The following is a 22804-nucleotide window of genomic DNA, read 5'->3' on the forward strand; positions in this document are numbered from 1 at the left end:
TGCAATCAAATGATCTATGTACTGTTTGCATGTTAGAAACTGAATCTACTGTACATTTGTTCTGTGAATGTGAAAAAGTAAAAATATTGTGGAAATCCCTGATAAATTGGTTTAAAGATAAATGTACTCATATATATATGAGCTAAATATACAAGACCCAAAGTTTATATTATATAGTAGAATACTGTTGACACTGACAGTCTTTGACTTTATAATATTATTTGCCAAATATTTCAAACATAAATGCAAGGTGAAGGATATAAACCATATAAAAAACATTACACTCTCGTTACAATTTTGAAGTATGTACCTATTCATTTTAATCAAAGTACTCGGAGCAAGTTATATTCACAATGAATGCTGTATCATTGTATTTTTGAGAACCATCGATGTAATTCTCATGTCGGCACAGATATCTGTAACAGGGGCTTGTGAATAAAAATAGATAAAAACATCTCCTTCTTATTCTTTCAATCCTTGTTAGCCATTAGTTTCTGCTGCTGTTCCAACACCTCACATTTGAGGTGTTCTATCTGGACCCGGTGTGGTTTACCAAGGACTCACCTTCTTGTACATGCCGTCCTTGTTGGCCATGAGCTTCTGTTGATGCTCCAACACCTCACATTTGAGGTGTTCTATCTGGACCCGGTAGGCCTGCTCCTGACTCTCCTTGCCACTGAGGCGGAGCTCCAGGGCTCGTTTCTCCTTCTCCATCAGGTAGTTCCCAGCCTTCAACTCAGCCTTCTCCTCCTGGATGTGAGGGAGGAAACACAGAGTCAGTCTATGGTGTTGTACACTACCTAGATACGACATCGGGAACATTGGGGACCCAGCTATCTAAGGCACCTAAATTCCCTGTGTTCAATCCCATTGTCATGGATTGTCTTAGATTGTCTTGGTTTGGTGTCACAATCAGTCTACATGAGCAACCTAAATTAATATATATATATATATATTGGTATTTTGTTTGGAGTGAGTGAGTGAGTTTGGTTTAAACGCCGCTTTTAACAGTATTCCAGTTATTTCACAGTGTGTCAGCTTAATGTGGGAGGAAAGCCTGAAGTGATGCAGGTCTCAGATGTTTACCACTTCAGGGAAACCCATGGTGCTGACAAACCTAGAAACATAATCAGGGCGAACCGGGATTCGAACCCACAATCATATTATTATTATTGGTAAGGAACTGGCCTACTAGAAAAGCCACAGTTTAAAGTTTTAGAGTTTCTAATTTCAAATGAAAAGTATGAGCAAGCCTCTTTAACAACATGACTTTTTTATCACGTTCAAATATTCCAAAACACTCCCTGATAACCTCCAAAATCAGTTCTCTTTACAAATATTATCCTTATCTATCCATTTTGTGTTGCCATAAGTCCCAAACATGCAGCTGGTTGAAACTAACAAAGTGCAGTTCTCTGATAACTTTCGTACCCATTTCTAAAAGTTTTGCAATTCATAACATATGCAGATCCTGTAGATGACAAAGGTCCCTTGACCGATCTCATCCTTCCACTTTTGAAAAGGCTGAAAACTTTGGAATGAGACCTTTTTCAGTCAGTGTTGGGTATTTGGGACCTCGTTATAAAGCTTTGGACTCCCCACATGTTCCCTGTGTCCAGGGTCAGGGAGTTTCCACACCTCCTTCTCACTGGCGCTTACTTTACTGGAGCGGGTGGCCACTTGGTTGACAGTCCGGTGCTGTTCTCCGACAGCGTGGATCATTGCTTGTGATGCTGTTCACAGGATTGTCTGGATCAGACTTGATTACAGGCTGCAGACATATTGCTAGGTGCAACACACACTTACTGGTTTCATCACAATTGTGTGAGTGGCCAGTGCCACCAATAGAGCCATTTTTCATGAACACCTGATTTTCAGTGACTCATTCATGTAATTTTCATCACTATTCACTATTTTCCCGTTAACACTCTGTGGAATCTGTTTCAGCAGATAATCAAGACTGAGTGAGTGAGTGAGTGAGGTTTAACGCCGCTTTTAACAATATTCCAGTTATATCCCGGGGTGTCAGCTTAATGTGGGAGGAAAGCCCAAAGTGATGCAGGTCTCAGACGTTTACCACTTCAGTGAAACCCCTGAGCACGGGTATGGTGCTGACAAACCTAGAAACATAATTGGGGCGAACCGGGATTAGAACCCACAATCATAGGTTTCTGGCGTGACTAAGGGACGCAACTCTGCACAGCGAAACGTGGTGCCTTAGACGACTGGGCCACCCGTGCCCCCTGATAATCAAGACTGAATATCCTCTGGTGTTGACATTTTGAATTTACCTTCATGGCCATCAACTCCTGCATGAGAACAGCATTCTCCAGGTCCAGTCTCTGGGCTTCTGGCATCTTCTTGGGTTCATCGGACATTGGGTCAATATGGACGCTTTCCAGTTCCAACACGGTCATCTTGACCGCTGCTCGGTCATTCTTCAGAGATTGGATGTAGTCTCGTAACCGCTGCTCATCTATCTTGCTGAAGTCTGTGTCCACGGAACTGGCAGTTGAACTAGTTGTGCTGAAAGTTGTATCAGAAAATGTGTAATTGGAGCTATTCGTTCTGAAAACCATATCAGAAACAATGTTGTTGGAACTAGTTGTGCTGAAAGTTGTATAAGAAAATGTGTTATTGGAGCTCTTTTTCTGAAAGCCAGATCAGAAACAATGTTGTTTGAACTAGTTGTACTGAAAGTGGTATCAGGAAATGTGTTATTTGAGCTCTTTGTTTTGAAAGCCATATCAGAAACAATGCTGTTGGAACTAGTTTTGCTGAAAGTTGTATCAACTGTGCAATTGGAGCTATTTGTTCTCAAAGCCATATCAGTAAAGGTGTTGTTGGAACAAGTTCTACTGAAAGTTGCATCAGAATATGTGTCATAGAATAAATTAAACTGAAGACAATAATCAAAAACAAGTCATTGGAACAAGTTGTTCAGAATGCAGTATCCGAAATTTTTTATTAGTTCCTGAAAGAGTATCAGAAAGGATGTCATTGAAACTAGTCATGCTGTAAGCAGTACAAGATGGCTTCCATGTTCCACATTACACAATACCTTGCTGTCCTGCTATTGGACGAGAGATCCTCCCACGGACTGGCAGTACACCCAGTCACATGACCAGTACAACATCGTTCCATCTTGTGAAGCAGGTGTTTGGCCACATTTTCAGCTGTTTTCCTCGCGTGATGCGACCGTTGTAGAATGACAGTCACCTCATTTTGGTCGTCACAGATACCGGAGTCTCCTGCTACAAGACAAGGCCAACGTAAGACACTAGTTTTATAACCTCAACACATCAACTTAGGATAACTATAATTTAGAATTTATGTCACTCCCTTCGCATGTTGGTAGTCAGAAGTTTCAATGGACCACCTCTGTGGTCTTCTAACGTTACCATAGTAAATAGCAATATGTCTTAAAGTTCAATTATTTTTAAAAAATAATAGTCTTGGTTCTCAGGCACCACCCGCATCATCATTGAGTCTGCCGCACGTTTTGTTTTTATTTCCATTTTCAAAAAAATATAAAAATCCTAATACTTAAACACAATGCACAAAAGAAAATGGAAAATGGAAACATAATTTAGAATTTATGTCACTCCCTTCGCATGTTGGTAGTCAGAAGTTTCAATGGACCACCTCTGTGGTCTTCTAACGTTACCATAGTAAATAGCAATATGTCTTAAAGTTCAATTATTTTTAAAAAATAATAGTCTTGGTTCTCAGGCACCACCCGCATCATCATTGAGTCTGCCGCACGTTTTGTTTTTATTTCCATTTTCAAAAAAATATAAAAATCCTAATACTTAAACACAATGCACAAAAGAAAATGGAAAATGGAAACAGAACAAAATGTGCAATGAACTTACGATGATGTGGGCAGTGCAGGAGAACCAAGACTATTATTTTTTTAGCCTAATAGTAATACAAATTGTATTCCTAACATGTGACATTTTCAATACGGTAACAAGAAAAACGTCTTATCATCTCTATTTCGTATCTTTATCACTAAAATAATTGTTTTCAGTCCCCATGCTTTCGAAAATGTTATTAAAAATGACACAAAATCAAGACTATATCTTGTAAATGTGCACTATTTATTGAAAGTAACAGGTTACGACTCAAAGGGAGGTAATTTCAGGATTGAATTATTATCTCCCTTAGATTTGAACTGCGCTACCATTTTGATTCTGCTATGTGGGGGATCAAGGCCACTCATCACTATTTAATCAGGAGTAGCTGTCAGTTCCATGCCCAAATGACATCCAAACTGTAACGATCCGCTAACAACTCCACACATCCAGCTTGATTGATCCCCCATGTGGACACTCAGAATATACTCCTATCACATGTCTATATTTCTGAATGTTCTTTTAACTATGATATCCAGTCTATAAAACTCCCCAAAATTTCAGTCAGACAACCAGAATAGCAACTTTGGAAAGTAACCAGAACAGATGAATGTTGCCAGTCCAGAATTTTCTAGACTGACGAACAAACATAACAAAAGACTAAACAAAAGAAGAACATGAGGACAGAAACTTGATGTCAAATATCGCAGAAGTGACTGAATAATGTGTTTAATGGTTACAGCTAATTTACTTGTTACACTGAATCAAAACTAGAATGCTTTGGAATTAAGGGAATTAATACAGTATTAGGCTGACCATTGGACATGCAACTTTCCAAAACTGGCTGTCCATCAGCAAAACTGACTGTCGTGCAGGCGGGTATTTTAAACACTATGATGTCACAGCATTGTGACCTCATTCCATGACATCATATTATGTTTGACATCATCAATAGAATGTCACTGCACCGTAGTCATTAAGGGGAGATATATATGAGAACATATCCATTTGCTAAATATTAAACACACCAACCTATAAAAAATATTATATATGATATATATTTAGTAATGTATTTTAAGAAGTCAAATACTATTAATTATACTTTCATGCAAAACTGATGGTTTTCCCAATATCTCTCTAAAGTAAAGTGTGAATTTGGTTTGAAAGTTCACAAGTGCAACAAGGGAAATTAAATGCACACAAAGCTCCTTCAGCTGGTAAGGTAGATCATGTACACTTTAAAAATACCTATCCAACTGTTATGTGAAAAGATTAATAGTTCACTCAGCAATAGTCCAGCTGTACAATTGTGGTCTGTAAATAAATGAGTCAGGACCAGACAATCCAGTGATTGATATCATGAGCTTCAAATTACGCAAATGGGATACAATGACATTTATCTACAAATCCCGAATCTGACCACGTGATCCCGTAAGCCGCCTCTTACGATATGCATGGGTTGCGGAAGACCAATTCGAACCTAGATCTTCACATAGGAATAGCTATCCAAGACAAGAGTCATCAGAAGATGACAAATCTCCCCGGCCCCAATGATTACTAAAGGCACCACTTCAGACCCAGGTTAATACATTTACCAAGGTGGGATGGAAAATCTTTCTTAATGTATGCTCTGAAAACGAAATACGGATGGACAGACGGAAGGACGGACCAGGTGATGACTATATCCCCCACATTATATGCTAGGGGGATAAAAAGGGTCAATATCATCTATAAAGATCAGTGAGTGAGCGAGTTTGGTTTTACGCCGCTTTTAGCAATATTTCAGCAATATCACGGCGGGGGACACCAGAAATGGGCTTCACACATTGTACCCATGTCAGGAATCGAACCCGGGTCTTTCATCGTGACAACCGAACGCTTAAACCACTAGGCTACCCGACCGCCCCCTATAAAGATCCATGGACATACTTAAAGATGGACACTCACCTAAACTTCCAAGTCCTGCAGCTCGGCAGTTGGACAGCAGTACTCCCATCTCTGTCTCCAGCAGAGCACACAACACCTCATACGCTTCTATAGCCTGGTCCGAGTAGTTAATAGCCAAGTTCAAGGCCGTATTGTTCGACTCATATTTCCCCATGAGCACTGTAAGCCTCTCCGAATACGCTTTACTCTCGCTCAAGGTCAAGGCATTGAGGTCATGCTGAGATTTCAGATTGTCTATCTTACTCTGCAGCCTCTCAAACTCAATCTCAAATTCCTTGACCTTTGTGTCCCCGATCTCACTGCCACACTTGTACAGAGTCTGAACAATCTCCTGCATATTGGAACACTCCTGTAGACTCTGAACCAGATGCTCGGCCACCTTGGTGTTGGGTAGCTAAAACAAAATACACAGTGTTACATCCATACTTCAAGAGATGAACTGCAAGTGAATCCATGTTATTTGGCGAACCAAGCAATCTCTTTCCGTTTATGTTTGAAAATGGAATGAGTGAGTGAGTGAGTGAGTTGGATTTTACGCCGCTTTTAGCAATATTCAAGCAATATCACGGCGGGGGACACCAGAAATGGGCTTCACACATTGTACCCATGTCGGGAATCAAACCTGGGTCTTCGGCGTGATGAGCGAACACTTTAACCACTAGGCTACCCAACCGCCCGACAATGGAATGAAACAGTGGCATGTCGTCGCTGTAACATCACAGTGAAATAGGCAGGAATAACAAGTCATCTCTCTTATAATGTGTGAGTTAATGAGTACGCTCTTATGCCGCTTTTAGCAATATTCCGGCAATATCATGGCGGGAGAACCAGAAATGGGCTTCACACATTGTACCTATGTTGGTAATTGAACCCAGGTCTTTGGTGTGAAGAGTGAATGCCTTAACCACAGGGCTACCCCACCGCCCCCATTTCCCTTATAAACATCCTGCCACTATTGGCTATAGTATTGTAGGTATCTCGCTATCTCATAGTGACATTGTCAGAGGTACAACTTTCAAGTGAGACCAGCTGAGGTTTTACAGTTGAAATGTATAAGCAGCCTTTTAAAATGCCCCTAATAGTGATTTTTGATTGTTTAAAAGTTACAATTTGTTTCATAATAAAATCCCATGATGTGAATCAAACCTGCCACCTTACATATCATGTTTAGTATTGTAATCCACTTGGCCACCGAGGCAGGTGATGAAATGATGTTCGATGTCATGACTTCAGTTGTCAGCATACTGAACATGGTATTTCTTTCGCACATCTTTCTTTTTGTCATCTTCTGTATTGTTTCACTATAAGGTATCCATCCTTATTCTTTCTGGTATTACTTGCATTTAGATGATTTATCAGTAAGTTAAAACACTCCTGTTTGAAAATGTAACACCCAACATTACTTTGCCAGCACAGTTATTCTCTACAGTATCTTGATTTGTTTTGTTTTTTAAAATTAACACCCCACTCAGCAATATTTCAGCTATATGATGGCAGTCTGTAAATAAATGAGTCAGGACCAGACAATCCAGTGATTGACATCATGAGCATCGATCACCAATGGGATACAATGACATGCATCAAGCAAGTCAGTGACTCATACCACCTGATCCTGTTAGTGTAGATGAACAGACAATAAAGTAGTTTCCTCAAAGATACCAAACTATTAGCAGGCTCCTCTTTGAAAACATGTAAAACAATTATGACATGCTTGTGTGATATTACTGATTACTGAATGCTCCCTCAATTCCACCAATCAACACTTACCCCTAATGAACTAATTTCAGATCCCAAGACCTGCCGATCACCGGCACATGTTTTTAATTTTTTCAACTCTGCTATTTTTGCGACGGGGAACTGATCATTGCTGGGGGTCATCTGCATCTGGGATTGGTTCAGCTGCGACTTGGTCGGCGTGGACGTCCGACTGTCGTTAGGACTAGAGGAACTCTCCTTCACCTGGATCCGAGACTGCATCTCACGAACCTGGAAAATGAAATAATAAGAATATCTGTATGTTTGTTCCTCAAATGACGGGTACAAAAGCATGTCGGGTTCAGACAGACTCAAGTCCAACATGAAAGATTTGTAGTTCTGGTACACCACATCAGAATCAGTTGTTGAACAGGCAATTTTTGTAGGGAGCCTACAGTGCAGATTGAATCATCTTGCAGCTGTGATTGGATGATTTTGTGTGAGATTTCTACGTTTTTTTAAATGTACGTCCATCCAGTAATAAAAACTGACTATGTTTGTCAATATTTTGTGTTGCCTTTTTTTAACATGATGTCTTATGCTAAATGTGACCACAGATATTTTCAAGCAAGTGACATTTGGTGTGGAACTGGGGATGGTGTGTTTAGCTTCCCTTGCTCGGAATAGAAGCTGGCTAAGCTAGTCAATTTTCTTGTTTTCATTGCTGCTTTAAGGCCAGACTGTGCACATATGTACAGGAAATAGCTTTGAATACTTAGTTAAGTCAGCAAGCCAGACCACCCGATCCTGTTAGTCGCCTCTTACAACAAGCTTAGTCGCCTTCTACAATAAGCATGGGTTGCTGAAGACATATTTAAACCCAGATCTTCACGGGTTAAATAACTTGTGAAATCTTTTGTACAAAGATCATATTTTGGGGGAAGACAAGCATCATACATTAATTTTAGGCTCAAAACTATTGTAACTTAAAATCATAAATGTAGGCATCTCTGGAGGGTTACTTCTTAACCAACCTTCCGTTTCAACTTCTCGCGTTCATCTCGCAATGCCTCCAGGTGTTCACGCAGCATGTTCAGGTCCACTTCCTGCTTGCCGATCTGTTCCTGCAGGGTGTTGTTCTCGACCCGGAGGCTGGCGATCTCCTCCTGGAGGTACTCGGGGTCGGGGTACTGGTTCGGGGGCGGTGGAGGAGGTGGGTGGAACATTGCGGGTCGCAACTGCCGAGGGGGCAAGGTCGGTGGCTGGCCAAGGCCGAGGCCACTCAAGTCTTCACAGATCTGCAGATGACATGAGTGAGAGGAATCGTCAGTATAAAAGTATCAATGTCAAAGTTTGGGGTACATGTTAGTGAGTATGCTTTAAAACTGCTTTGAATAATATTTTAATAATATCACAGCGTTTCACCTTGAGGAAAAGCTGAAAGTGGCACAGGTTGTATAGGTTACCACTTTATCACAACTGTGGTGCTAACAGACCAATAAGAATCATATTCAAGGTGAGTCTGGGATTCAAACCTACAATCATCAGATTCAGGCATGACAAGGGGAGACAACTCTGCATGGTGAGGTGCAGCACCTAAGACAACTGATTTTGAGAAATGATACACCAAACTCAAATCTCAATTGTAGACTTGCATATTTTCAATGACTCAAAGGATGATCACAGCTATACTGTCTCTTGTTAGTGCTCACAGAAATTGGATTAAAACAAATATGGCCGCCATGCAGCCATTTTGAAAATGGCCATATAGCACCATGTGAAAAAGTGAAGTCTGTCAAGGTAGACACATTCAGACTTTCTCCTCTGAATAATGACAGTATAGTTTAACCTTCAGCGGAACCCCACTTATCCGGACATTTACAAGTCACTGTTGACTACCATGTACAATATGTCAATCATGACTTTATTCATGCATTGTACACATGTACAGGAGTGTCTGTGTGAATGAGGTCAGTATGAATGAGTGTTCTAGAAAACCTGGTGTCATGCATATCATCTCAATTTTCATTCCAAGGAGCACCAGGTTTTCCTGGGTAGAAGCTCCAGATATAAAAATTTAATTACAAAAACACAAAATACCAGCAGTTACCTCCCCTGCCTTCTCGTCCACGCTATCATTATCCACATCCTGGGTGAGTCTCCGGATAGCATCTCTCTCCCCGTCGTCCACGCCGATAGCCATCTCCTTCCTCTCTGCGATGGCCGACTCCAGCTCAGTCACCACACGGGTGAACTCTGCGTTAATCTCGTTGCCGATTTCTGAAACAAGAACGGAGCAAATCTACAGCTGACCTAACATAAAAACAGTGAATTTTGGTCAAAAGTGTTTCAGTTTTGCAATCATTTTGCTATGCTGACTTACACTGTACTCAGAAAAATCAGTTTTCATTGTTAATAATTCTAAGAAAACTACCTCAATTAAATCATTGCCATAATCCAGTATTTTGGCAGACAAAAATACTTAGATTTTCAACAGAAGTTCTCTTTACTGCCAGCTATCCACAATCAGTTGTTTGTATAACAGTCTTCCACTTCCTAGTGCTTCTGCGCATTCATCAGGTTGAAAAAACACACTTCTTCCAATCATGAAACATCAAAATTGATGCAGATGATTGGGGAGGCAACGAGCTGTGTAGAATTACTCCTTATATAATAAAGGTAGTATTCTTAGAATTATTAACGAATAACTATTAACAGAGGTAGGGTATTCGTAGGAATTATGCAGTACTGTATAATGATTTGGAAATGATGAAGATATGTTTTGCTGTAGTTTTTTTAATATTTATATATTTAAAGAAAATGCACAATGATTCTGGATGAAGTCCCTGAAGGAAACTGACACTGCAGCCTATAGACTTGTATCTGTTATAAGATGCCTCGGTGCCAAGTCAACATGGCTATTGACAGAGTTATCTCCCTTCCTCCACAAATTCTCCTGATCCCTCTCTCAAAGCACTCAGCATATTAACTGTAAACCACACCACCTATAAAGTATTTTAGGAGAACCTACAAAGGGATCATCAACAGTTTTTTAACTGAAAGCTTAATGTAGAGTTAATGTATAGATCACTCCCTGCAATGGTTGCCTAACTTCATTACCAGACATCACAGGAAATGTAACAAGTTTGACTCATAATCTGATGGGGGTCAAATACTCCTCTAAAACTAATGGGAATATAAGAGATCTAGTTCTGAACTCTCGATGTCAGCTTTATGAGAATACCATATTTCTCCTATTAAGAGCTGCCCTATACTATGGGCTGGCTCTTGACGTAAGATCTGAATTGATAATAACAATGGAGCATGACATCAAGCATGGAAAAGCACCATACAAAGTTTATTTTATTTTATTTTATTTTATCTATCATTTATTTATTTATTTATTTATTTATTTATTTATTTATTTATTTATTTATTTATTTATTTATTTATTTATTTATTTATTTATTTATTTATTATTGCTGTTATTATTATCTATATTATCATCATCATCATTATCAATATTGTTTATTTTATTATTTTATTTTATTATAACTGCTGTTGTCAGTATCATTATCATGATGATGATCATTCAGTGTGATAATGATGGTGATGATCATCATCAAGCCATCATTATCACACTGAATGTAAGAGTGTGTTGAGGCAATGTTTATTACCACAACTAGCTGACTGGGATCCGTTGGCGTTGTTCTCGTTGATGCTACCACCATCGTTGCTCTTGTCCGACTCCTCAAACTCATCCTCCTCCCTGACACAGAGAAACACACAAATCTTACACACAGGTATTGCATCAGCACCACCTTCAATCGGCATCAGAATCAACAACAACAAAATCTTTTCAAGGCATTTAATTGAATTTTAGGGCCTTCGCAAGGCGGTTTCAATTTCAAAGCCTTTTTAAGGCAAGGCTAAAATTCAAGGCTTTTTCAAGGCAGTTTCAAGTTTAAGACCTCTTTAAGGCGGACACAATTTCAATCTTTGGCCTCTTAGCTGAAACCCTGACAAGAAACACACTGATCCAAAAACTGTTTCTCCCTGACCTACAACCAACCCCCAACATCCAGTTTCAAACTACAATCAAATTTTAATTGATGTATTGATGTCCAAACCTTATCACATTAATCTGGTGGCGCTCTATCTTCTTGCGCAATTCTGCAATAACACTGTGCAGCTCAGTTATTCTCTCCTCGTAGCGCCCTGCAGTCTGGTCGATGCGGTCCTCGCACTCATGCTGGAGATGCAGCTTTTCACTCTGAAAACACATTGTCATACGTCCACTTCACCGCGTCAACTTTGTTCGAGAATTATCATGTGTCTACTCTTTCAAAATGAAGTTTGCTTTGATGATTCTACAGACACAACTTGGAAATAATATACTACTATGATATATACTACTAAAAAGGTAAAAGAATATCTGATTCTGTCATATTACTATAGTTAATCTGTCAAGGCAAGAGCTCCACATTCTGTCATATTACTATAGTTAATCTGTCATGGCAAGAGCTCCACATTCTGTCATATTACTATAGTTAATCTGTCAAGGCAAGAGCTCCACATTCTGTCATATTACTATAGCTAATCTGTCATGGCAAGAGCTCCACATTCTGTCATATTACTATAGTTAATCTGTCAAGGCAAGAGCTCCACATTCTGTCAAATTACTATAGTTAATCTGTCAAGGCAAGAGCTCCACATTCTGTCAAATTACTATAGTTAATCTGACATGGCAAGAGCTCCACATTCTGTCATATTACTATAGTTAATCTGTCAAGGCAAGAGCTCCACATTCTGTCATATTACTATAGTTAATCTGTCATGGCAAGAATACCCGATTCTATAATATTACTATTGTGATTCTGTCATGGCAAGAACTCCCGATTCTATAATATTACTATTGTGATTCTGTCATGGCAAGAACTCTCGATTCTATAATATTATTATCCGTCATGGCAAGAATACCCGATTCTATAATATTACAACAGTAAATCTGTCATGGCAAGAATACCCGATTCCTTTATATTACTACAGTTAATCTGTCATGGCAAGAATACCCGATTCCTTTATATTACTACAGTTAATCTGTCATGGCAAGAATACCCGATTCCTTTATGTTACTACAGTTAATCTGTCAGGGCAAGAATACCCGATTCTTTTATATTACTACAGTTAATCTGTCATGGCAAGAATACCCGATTCCTTTATATTACTACAGTTAATCTGTCATGGCAACAATACCCGATTCCTTTATATTACTACAGTTAATCTGTCATGGCAACAATACCCGATTCTTTTATATTACTACAGTTAATCTGTCATGGCAAGAATACCCGATTCTTTTATATTACTACAGTTAATCTGTCATGGCAAGAATACCCGATTCCTTTATATTACTACAGTTAATCTGTCAGGGCAAGAATACCCGATTCTTGTATATTACTACAGTTAATCTGTCATGGCAAGAATACCCGATTCCTTTATATTACTACAGTTAATCTGTCATGGCAAGAATACCCGATTCTTTTATATTACTACAGTTAATCTGTCATGGCAAGAATACCCGATTCTTTTATATTACTACAGTTAATCTGTCATGGCAAGAATACCCGATTCCTTTATATTACTACAGTTAATCTGTCATGGCAACAATACCCGATTCCTTTATATTACTACAGTTAATCTGTCATGGCAACAATACCCGATTCCTTTATGTTACTACAGTTAATCTGTCATGGCAAGAATATCCGATTCCTTTATGTTACTACAGTTAATCTGTCAGGGCAAGAATACCCGATTCTTTTATATTACTACAGTTAATCTGTCATGGCAAGAATACCCGATTCTTTTATATTACTACAGTTAATCTGTCATGGCAAGAATACCCGATTCCTTTATATTACTACAGTTAATCTGTCATGGCAAGAATACCCGATTCCTTTATATTACTACAGTTAATCTGTCATGGCAAGAATACCCGATTCCTTTATATTACTACAGTTAATCTGTCATGGCAACAATACCCGATTCCTTTATATTACTACAGTTAATCTGTCAGGGCAAGAATACCCGATTCCTTTATGTTACTACAGTTAATCTCTCAGGGCATGTCAGATTAACTTTAGCAATATGAAAGAATCACGTGTAATTAACTTCTTGTCGTATACATCATACATTTGTATCCACAGTTCTTTCACTGATAACCTTGTCTGCATCCTAATATTAGGTTTTATGGAAAACAGATTCTCTTGATGTTAAACTTTATTCTTAAACTTTTCAATAAACCTTTCATATTTTGTTCTTCAACTTTTCTATAAATCTTAACTATACTTTCATACTTTATCATAAAACGTTTTAATAAGTCTTACCTGTACTTTCGTAAGCTGCTTTTCAAGCAAGTCTCTTTCACTAGTTACATGTTGAAGTCGATTATTTAGATCAATTATCTCCCCTTTTAGTGAAGTCAAGGCCGCCAGGTGGAGCTGAAGAAGAAAACAAGTCATAAGCAAATGACAATGAAATTATCTATCACCAATCAAATATCAATAAAAAAAAACAAATCATAAGTATCTATAAGTAAAAGCACTAATATCATATAAATATATAAACTGGCTTATAACCTGCAAAAGAAAAAGTTGCAAAAGACAGTTTCCTGAATGGTTACTCATCAAGTACCAAACATACATGGCTGCCATTGTGATCCTCCAATTCACGTCAACTCTTCCATGAAGAATAGGACAGAGTGAGATTGTCTGCTCAGAGAGCCCCTACACTCTACTCAAATCTCACATTTGGCAGCCATCTTGACTATGAAATCCACATAGTGAGAACCATATAAAATACTTATTGGTTTCCCAACAGGTCCCATCCAACCAAAAGCCATTTTGACCACACAATCCACATAGTGAGAACCATATATTACAAGAAACCTAATTGGTTTCAAACAGGTCCCATCAGTCAAACAAGAAGCCATTTTGACCATGCAATCCACATAGTGAGAACCATATATTACAAGAAACCTATTTGGTTTCAAACAGGTCCCATTCAACCAAAAGCCATATTGACCACACAATCCACATAGTGAGAACCATACATTACAAGAAACCTAATTGGTTTCAAACAGGTCCCATCAGTCAAACAAGAAGCCATTTTGACCATGCAATCCACATAGTGAGAACCATATATTACAAGAAACCTAATTGGTTTCAAACAGGTCCCATCCAACCAAAAGCCATATTGACCACACAATCCACATAGTGAGAAGCATACATTACAAGAAACCTAATTGGTTTCCCAACAGGTCCCATCAGTCAAACCAGAAGCCATTTTGACCATGCAATCCACATAGTGAAAACCATATATAACAAGAAACCTAATTGGTTTCCCAACAGGTCCCATCCATCAGGCCAGAAGCCATTTTGACCATGTCATCACTACTTTCGCCACGGTTTTAAAAGAAAGCACGAGGGTACTTGATTCCAAGTTTGAGCTGGGTGATACAGTGGTTTATTCCTAGTGTCCTGGATCAGCAAGAGTGGTCCACATTGCAGCATGGAGTCCTGGAGGACTCTAGTAACACCGGGCACATTCAGTCTATGTATGCAGCAGTCATCAATAGTCCAGCCATATCATGGTAGCTTGGATATAATCAAGTCTGGGCCAGGCAAACCATTATCAGGAATGATGATCGGCAGGTTGCCAAGTCTGACAACTAGATCACTGGATCCAATTCGGTACTGGGGATGTTATCTAACACTGATCCCATGGGTAGAACACCATTTAACTATGCAGTCCTGATTGAAGTCTTTAAGCTCAACATACCAGTTTAGTATTCTTACTTGGTGACTTAATGGTCCAGTCCAGGTATTGATATTCACCCAGTGAGGATTCGGGTCAGAACAGGTCCCTAATAGTGTTTTGTTCTTTGTATCAAGCCGCACTCAGCATTATTCCAGCTATATGATAACACTAACAGCCTGTCTGGACTAGAAATCTAGTGATTGATATTGTGAGCAACGATCCACATCGTCGGGGTATGATGACATGCCATCAAGTAAGTCAGTAAGCCTGACCACCCTATCCAGTTGATAACCTCTTACAACAAGCATAGGTTGCTGGAACCTCTTCTTGCCCAGAATGTCCATGTTTGTCTGTTGTTTAACCCTGCACCTTGCACTATTCCAGCTATATGACAGCAGTCTGTAAATAATCGAATCTGGACCGGATAAACCAGTGATTGATATCATGGGCATCGATCTACCCAATTGGGATACGATGACATGCATCAACAGGTCAGTGAGCCTGATCACCCGATACCGTTAGTCGCCTTTACGGCAAACATGGGTTGCCGAAACCTATTCTGACCCGGATCTTCACGGGTCTGGACTGCCCATGGATTAGGTCCTTAATAACCTATGTCTGTCACACAAGGTGACAAACAGATCTGTCAGTCAGGCATGTTGAGTTGGTAGATTGCATGTCATCATACCCTGATGCAGTAGGGCAATGCTCATAATATCTATCAGTGGTTTGTCTGGCCCAGACTTGACTATTTACAAGCTGAGAAAATATATAGCTGGAATCGTAGGAATGTTGATGACCGCGTTGACAAGAAATAACAAAAAATGGTGCCATCCTCATTTCTATATCCAGCAGCCATCGTGACTGCCAAATCCACATTTAGTCAGCACCTAAAAGAAACATAGGATTCGAGTGACCTATTCAGTCAGAAGCCCCAACGGTCGTATCACACCATTAACAGTAGCCACTGCCTTCAAATCACCTTCCCCCCAAGGAACTCTGGGTTAGAATAGGTCCCCAGCATCCTGGTTGTAAGAGGCAACCAAATTGATCAGGTGCTTGGTGTCTTGGTAGATTGTGTGGCATCGTACCCCGTCATCTGGACTGCCTGATCCACACTCCATAATGTACAGACCTCCATCACATAGATGGAATAATGCAGAGTGTGGCACTGAACAACAAAGAAAACAAACAAATGAAATCACCTCCAGATGTACTGGGGACCTAATCCAGTCAAGATAATCCTCCCAAGGGAAATGCGCTTCTGTTAAACCACCACCAACAGCCTACCTGCGCAACAATCTGCTGATCAGGAACTACCTCTCCACCACAACAACATCCGATATTTCAAGACTCTGCCGATGCTTTGACAAGTCCAAGTCGTAAGAACAATTACCTCAAACACAGATCCAAATATAACTCAGTTCTTGAAACATTTCGCCACCTTGCCACTTCTCCACACAAAACACTACTCAGCACATTCTCTCCCGACCTTCAAACCCCCGGTCCTTCAATGCCACTGCAACACGGCCATCCATCAATTGACAACACGAGGAGGATAATTTGCTGCCGATATTCCAGTGAGATTCAATACAAGGTTACAGTGTCTCTGTCAGCAATTACTGGCCGTATGTCATGGCAATATTTCTCCACCCGTGGGATATAAATACTTATCACACGCTGGGACACAAATGCACACAGGGGATAAGATAAGGTTGTGACATGGGATATAATAGGGATATAATAGGAATCATATCGTATACAGATTTGAGGCAGGCATTTGCACACAATCCATAATTTATGACACAGGAATAAATATTGGCACAAAATTACCATAATTGCCCTTCTGTAATGTCACCGTTCGGATGGCTTATATGTATTCTTCATTGTAACAAGATGTCAAAAAAAAAAGATTTTCCCTACCTGCCTTTTCCCCTTTAAAACTGAACTGCTTTTTCTGAATAGATTTTCATGAGTTTTAGCATAAATAATACCAACAAACTTATATTTACAAAAAGAGGAAGAAATACAATAGCTGTTTTTAGGTATTGTGTTGAAGTAAACACAGATTTAACAAAACTGTGTTTCTGAAAATATCCAGATTTACAAAAAATCTTCACTAATTAAAGATTCTCATCTGATATAAAAAAAACAATTTTCTCCTGATCAAAACAAATTGCTACACATTAAACATCATTTCACCAGAACCGAATATTTAGATTTGGGGGCCAACCGATTGATAGCAACTGGTGCATTTGCAGTAAGCGCATCATGTTAGAATAATCAATAGAAGCTATCAGGATGTAAGGCTCCAATGCTGGTAAATTCCATGCCTAGGCTCCCTAGGGAGTCGCAGTAATAAACCCCTACTATATGTGCAATGCACACAGCTAATTGGAACTGCAATTCTTGGAGCCCAATTCCCAATAAAATATTTTGATCTTTTTCGACTCTGCAACCTCAAAGAACCTTTCTATAGCTAGTTAAAGGCACCATGTATGCATGTGATGTCTGTTGTGAACAGTGTCTTGGTTGTATCACAGAGCATCAGCTCCAAATAGGGGGAAGTGATGCAGGCTTCAGACCTGGATACCCATGAACATGGATATAGTGATGACAGATCACGGATCTTTATCAGGGCTAACATGGATCAACAGCAGATCCTGGCAGCAAGGGGGCACAACACTCACAACTCAACACCATTAAATGAGTGAGACAGTGAGGCAGTGAGTGAGTGAGGCAGTGAGTGAGTAAGTGAGTGAGTGAGGCAGTGAGTGAGTGAGGCAGTGGGTGAGTGAGGCAGTGGGTGAGTGAGTGAGTGAGTGAGGCAGTGAGTGAGGCAGTGAGTGAGTGAGTGAGTGAGTGAGGCAGTGAGTGAGGCAGTGAGTGAGTGAGTGAGGCAGTCAGATAGTGAGTGAGAGGCAGTGAGTGAGGCAGTGAGTGAGGCAGTGAGTGAGTGAGGCAGTGAGTGAGGCAGTGAGTGAGTGAGACAGTGAGGCAGTGAGTGAGTAAGTGAGTGAGTGAGGCAGTGAGTGAGTAAGTGAGTGAGTGAGGCAGTGAGTGAGTGAGTGAGGCAGTCAGATAGTGAGTGAGTGAGGCAGTGAGTGAGTGAGGCAGTGAGTGAGGCAGTGAGTGAGGCAGTGAGTGAGTGAGGCAGTGAGTGAGGCAGTGAGTGAGTGAGACAGTGAGGCAGTGAGTGAGTGAGGCAGTGAGTGAGTGAGGCAGTGAGTGAGGCAGTGAGTGAGTGAGGCAGTGAGTGAGTGAGGCAGTGAGTGAGGCAGTCAGATAGTGAGTGAGTGAGGCATTGGGTGAGTGAGTAAGGCAGTGAGTGAGTGAGGCATTGGGTGAGGCATTGGGTGAGGCAGTGAGTGAGGCATTGGGTGAGTGAGGCAGTGAGTGAGTGAGGCAGTGAGTGAGTGAGGCAGTGAGGCAGTGAGGCAGTGAGTGAGTGAGGCAGTGAGTGAGGCAGTCAGATAGTGAGTGAGTGAGGCATTGGGTGAGTGAGTAAGGCAGTGAGTGAGTGAGGCATTGGGTGAGTGAGTGAGTGAGGCATTGGGTGAGTGAGTAAGGCAGTGAGTGAGTGAGGCATTGGGTGAGGCAGTGAGTGAGGCAGTGAGTGAGTGAGGCAGTGAGTGAGGCAGTGAGTGAGTGAGGCATTGGGTGAGGCATTGGGTGAGGCAGTGAGTGAGGCAGTGGGTGAGTGAGGCAGTGAGTGAGGCAGTGAGTGAGGCAGTGAGTGAGTGAGTGAGGCAGTCAGATAGTGAGTGAGAGGCAGTGAGTGAGGCAGTGGGTGAGTGAGGCAGTGGGTGAGTGAGTGAGTGAGTGAGGCAGTGAGTGAGGCAGTGAGTGAGTGAGTGAGGCAGTCAGATAGTGAGTGAGAGGCAGTGAGTGAGGCAGTGAGTGAGTGAGGCAGTGAGTGAGGCAGTGAGTGAGGCAGTGAGTGAGACAGTGAGGCAGTGAGTGAGTAAGTGAGTGAGTGAGGCAGTGAGTAAGTGAGTGAGTGAGGCAGTGAGTGAGTGAGTGAGGCAGACAGATAGTGAGTGAGTGAGGCAGTGAGTGAGTGAGGCAGTGAGTGAGGCAGTGAGTGAGTGAGGCAGTGAGTGAGTGAGGCAGTGAGTGAGTGAGGCAGTGAGTGAGTGAGGCAGTGAGTGAGGCAGTCAGATAGTGAGTGAGTGAGGCATTGGGTGAGTGAGTAAGGCAGTGAGTGAGTGAGGCATTGGGTGAGGCATTGGGTGAGGCAGTGAGTGAGGCAGTGAGTGAGGCATTGGGTGAGTGAGGCAGTGAGTGAGGCATTGGGTGAGTGAGGCAGTGAGTGAGGCAGTGAGTGAGTGAGGCAGTGAGTGAGTGAGGCAGTGAGTGAGGCAGTCAGATAGTGAGTGAGTGAGGCATTGGGTGAGTGAGTAAGGCAGTGAGTGAGTGAGGCATTGGGTGAGTGAGTGAGTGAGGCATTGGGTGAGTGAGTAAGGCAGTGAGTGAGTGAGGCATTGGGTGAGGCAGTGAGTGAGGCAGTGAGTGAGTGAGGCAGTGAGTGAGGCAGTGAGTGAGTGAGGCATTGGGTGAGGCAGTGAGGCAGTGGGTGAGTGAGGCAGTGAGTGAGGCAGTGAGTGAGGCAGTGAGTGAGTGAGGCAGTGAGTGAGGCAGTGAGTGAGTGAGGCAGTGGGTGAGTGAGTGAGGCAGTGAGTGAGTGAGGCAGTCAGATAGTGAGTGGGTGAGGCATTGGGTGAGTGAGTAAGGCAGTGAGTGAGTGAGGCATTGGGTGAGTGAGTGAGGCAGTGAGTGAGTGAGTGAGTGAGTGAGTGAGTGAGAGAGAAACAGTGAGTGAGTCAGATAGTGAGTGAGTGAGTGAGTGAGTGAGTGAGTCAGATAGAGAGTGAGTGAGGCAGTCAGATAGTGAGTGAGTGAGGCAGTCAGATAGTGAGTGAGTGAGGCAGTCAGATAGTGAGTGAGTAAGGCAGTGAGTGAGTGAGGCATTGGGTGAGTGAGTGAGGCAGTGGATGAGTGAGTGAGGCAGTGGGTGAGTGAGTGAGGCAGTGGGTGAGGCGTTGAGTGAGTGAGTGAGTGAGTGAGAGAAACAGTGAGTGAGTGAGTCAGATAGAGAGTGAGTGAGGCAGTCAGATAGTGAGTGAGTGAGGCAGTCAGATAGTGAGTGAGGCAGTCAGATAGTGAGTGAGTGAGTGAGTGTACCCATGTCGGGAATCGAACCTGAGTCTTCGGCGTGGAATCTTCACAGTGACATTAGCTGCTGCTTTAACCACTAAGCTACCCAATCTCGCCTTACTTCAACTAACTGAAGCCATGCCAGTTTATTTTCTTCTTTCAAAGATGACTCTACCCTTAAGCTTGCAAATTTGAAGAACAAAAAGGACAACATTAACCATTTTGTAATTTTCTTTAAAATTCTTTTTTAAATCATTTCCAGCATATTCACTTTGAATAGCCATCGGACACAAAATATATGGGTCTAGCTAGATAGCTATTTTCTGCAGTTCAAGTAAAGATATTTGAGCGAAAATAAAATTCTGCCTCAGGTTACATAATAATTGAGAAACTTAATATTGAGTCTTCGACTACCAAACCAGCAATGATTTCTTTTCATGTATTCTGTTTTCCAGTTAAGACAGGACAATCTGATCAACTGTAACAAGAAAATCCCATATTGACAAAGAGAACGGAACAAGATCATTCACGTCTGTGGATGCTATTGTCCTGGAGACTGATCACAAAAGATGCGCAAAATTAAATTTGCACTCAGGCTCAAGTTTCAGAAATGAACAAATACTCCAAATAGACCAGAACTGATGTAGACACTTTACCAACTCCTTACACAGGAGACTTCCAATGGCGAGGAAATCGATAAACAGTGGTTGGCGAGCCGTTTGTTGTTTGGAGAACACTATCATAATGAAAACCCACCCTAATGTCAGATTAGGTCAATATCATTATATCTTAACTAGATAAAAGAAATTATAAAGAATATATACCAAACCATATTTATCTGGAACTGATGGCTTTTTTGCATTTGAATTATTGGAATTATAAAACATATACTCTCGGTGAGTGAGTGAGTGAGCTGGGTTTAAAGCTGCTTTGAACAGTATTACAGCTATATTATCACGGTGTGTTAGCTTAATGAGGGAGGCAAGCTGAAAGAAGTTAACATCTTTGGAAATTCATGCTTGTCCGGACAAGATAACATCCAATGATGTCTTCCTGATCTAGTAGCATTTGAGGTCATAACTCTGAACCAGTTCTCAGTGCTTTAACTTAGCTTCAAATTGGCACTGACTAAAAGGGAGAGAAAATGTAGAGATAGTAAATATTTCTGTTTTGTTCAGGGGGCATGGGTGGCCCAGTCGTCTAAGGCGCCGCAATTCGTTGTGCAGAGTTGCTTCCCTTTAGCACACCAGAAACCTGATTGCGGATTCGAATCCCCATTCGCCCCCATTATGTTTCTAGGTTTGTCAGCACCATACCCATGCTCGTTGGTTTCACCGAAGTGGTAAACATCTAAGACCTGCATCACTTTGGGCTTTCCTCCCACATCAAGCTGACACGCTGTGATACAACTGGAATCACTGTTGAAAACGGCGTTAAACACAACTCACTCACTGTTTTGTTCAAGCAGGATTGAACAAGGCGGAACCAGTGAAATAAGCTTTCCAACTTATTCTCTAGACTAGTCAAAAAAAAATTTTCTAAGGCTGCATTTTCCAATTTGGCAAAACCTGGGAGTCATAAACCTAATTAGGGGGAACCCGGGGATCGAACCCTTGATCCTAGGTTTCATGCACACCTAAGGGGCGTAGTTTGCCTCTCCTAAGATGACTGGGACACCCACGCCCTCACATACTCCAGGACAAAAGTGACTTAACTCATGGCTCCTTGGATTTCAGTCCATCTTGTATCACCAAGAACAGATCGATTGATTAAATGAAACAAGTCCATTATAAATGAGCTGATTGAAAAACTGGGTTTTTTTAATTCCAGAAGCACATAAGTTTCATTGTGATAGTGACACTGAGGGTGTTATGACCTAACTTCAGCTGCCTGATGATCGTGCAATAAATCTTTTATCCAACCTTCCTCATCACCAGATGACATGCCCAAACTAACTGAAACTGATCACAGACAATCAGACAGTGTATTCACCAATTAAGATACTGTAATCAGTAAAGTCCACGTATGAAATTGACTTCCCCTAAGTGGGTGGGTGCATGGGTGGTGGTTGAGTGAGTGGTTGAGTGAGTGGTTGAGTGAGTGGTTGAGTGGTTGAGTGAGTGGTTGAGTGAGTGAGTGAGTGGTTGAGTGGTTGGTTGTGTGGTTGAGTGAGTGAGTGGTTGAGTGAGTGAGTGGTTGAGTGAGTGGTTGAGTGAGTGGTTGAGTGGTTGAGTTAGTGAGTGAGTGAGTGAGTGAGTGGGTGTTTGTGGGCTGAGTGAGTGAGTGAGTGAGTGAGTGGATTGGGTGGGTGTTTGTGGGCTCGGAGAGTGAGA

At 41.3% G+C, this 22804-nt stretch overlaps 1 protein-coding gene across 3 annotated transcripts in view; it reads right to left on the bottom strand.

The window, feature by feature from the left end:
* Positions 1–22804, bottom strand: part of LOC139461078 (colorectal mutant cancer protein-like) — a 129822-nt gene that overhangs the window by 9051 nt on the left and 97967 nt on the right. For 2 of the 3 annotated variants that reach the window (XM_071242591.1, XM_071242594.1), the window contains 10 exons: positions 13883–13996; positions 11630–11772; positions 11177–11268; positions 9610–9779; positions 8534–8797; positions 7572–7790; positions 5805–6198; positions 3062–3254; positions 2292–2526; positions 565–750 (listed from right to left, as the gene is read on the bottom strand). In XM_071242591.1, the coding sequence (XP_071098692.1) occupies positions 565–750; positions 2292–2526; positions 3062–3254; positions 5805–6198; positions 7572–7790; positions 8534–8797; positions 9610–9779; positions 11177–11268; positions 11630–11772; positions 13883–13996 (2010 nt within the window). The remainder of the gene's footprint in view (positions 1–564; positions 751–2291; positions 2527–3061; positions 3255–5804; positions 6199–7571; positions 7791–8533; positions 8798–9609; positions 9780–11176; positions 11269–11629; positions 11773–13882; positions 13997–22804) is intronic. The other variant, XM_071242593.1, reaches the window with a different exon arrangement.

This window comes from Haliotis cracherodii, unplaced genomic scaffold (assembly GCF_022045235.1).
Source record: "Haliotis cracherodii isolate W230 unplaced genomic scaffold, xgHalCrac1.p SCAF_14, whole genome shotgun sequence".
Lineage (NCBI taxonomy): Eukaryota > Metazoa > Mollusca > Gastropoda > Lepetellida > Haliotidae > Haliotis > Haliotis cracherodii.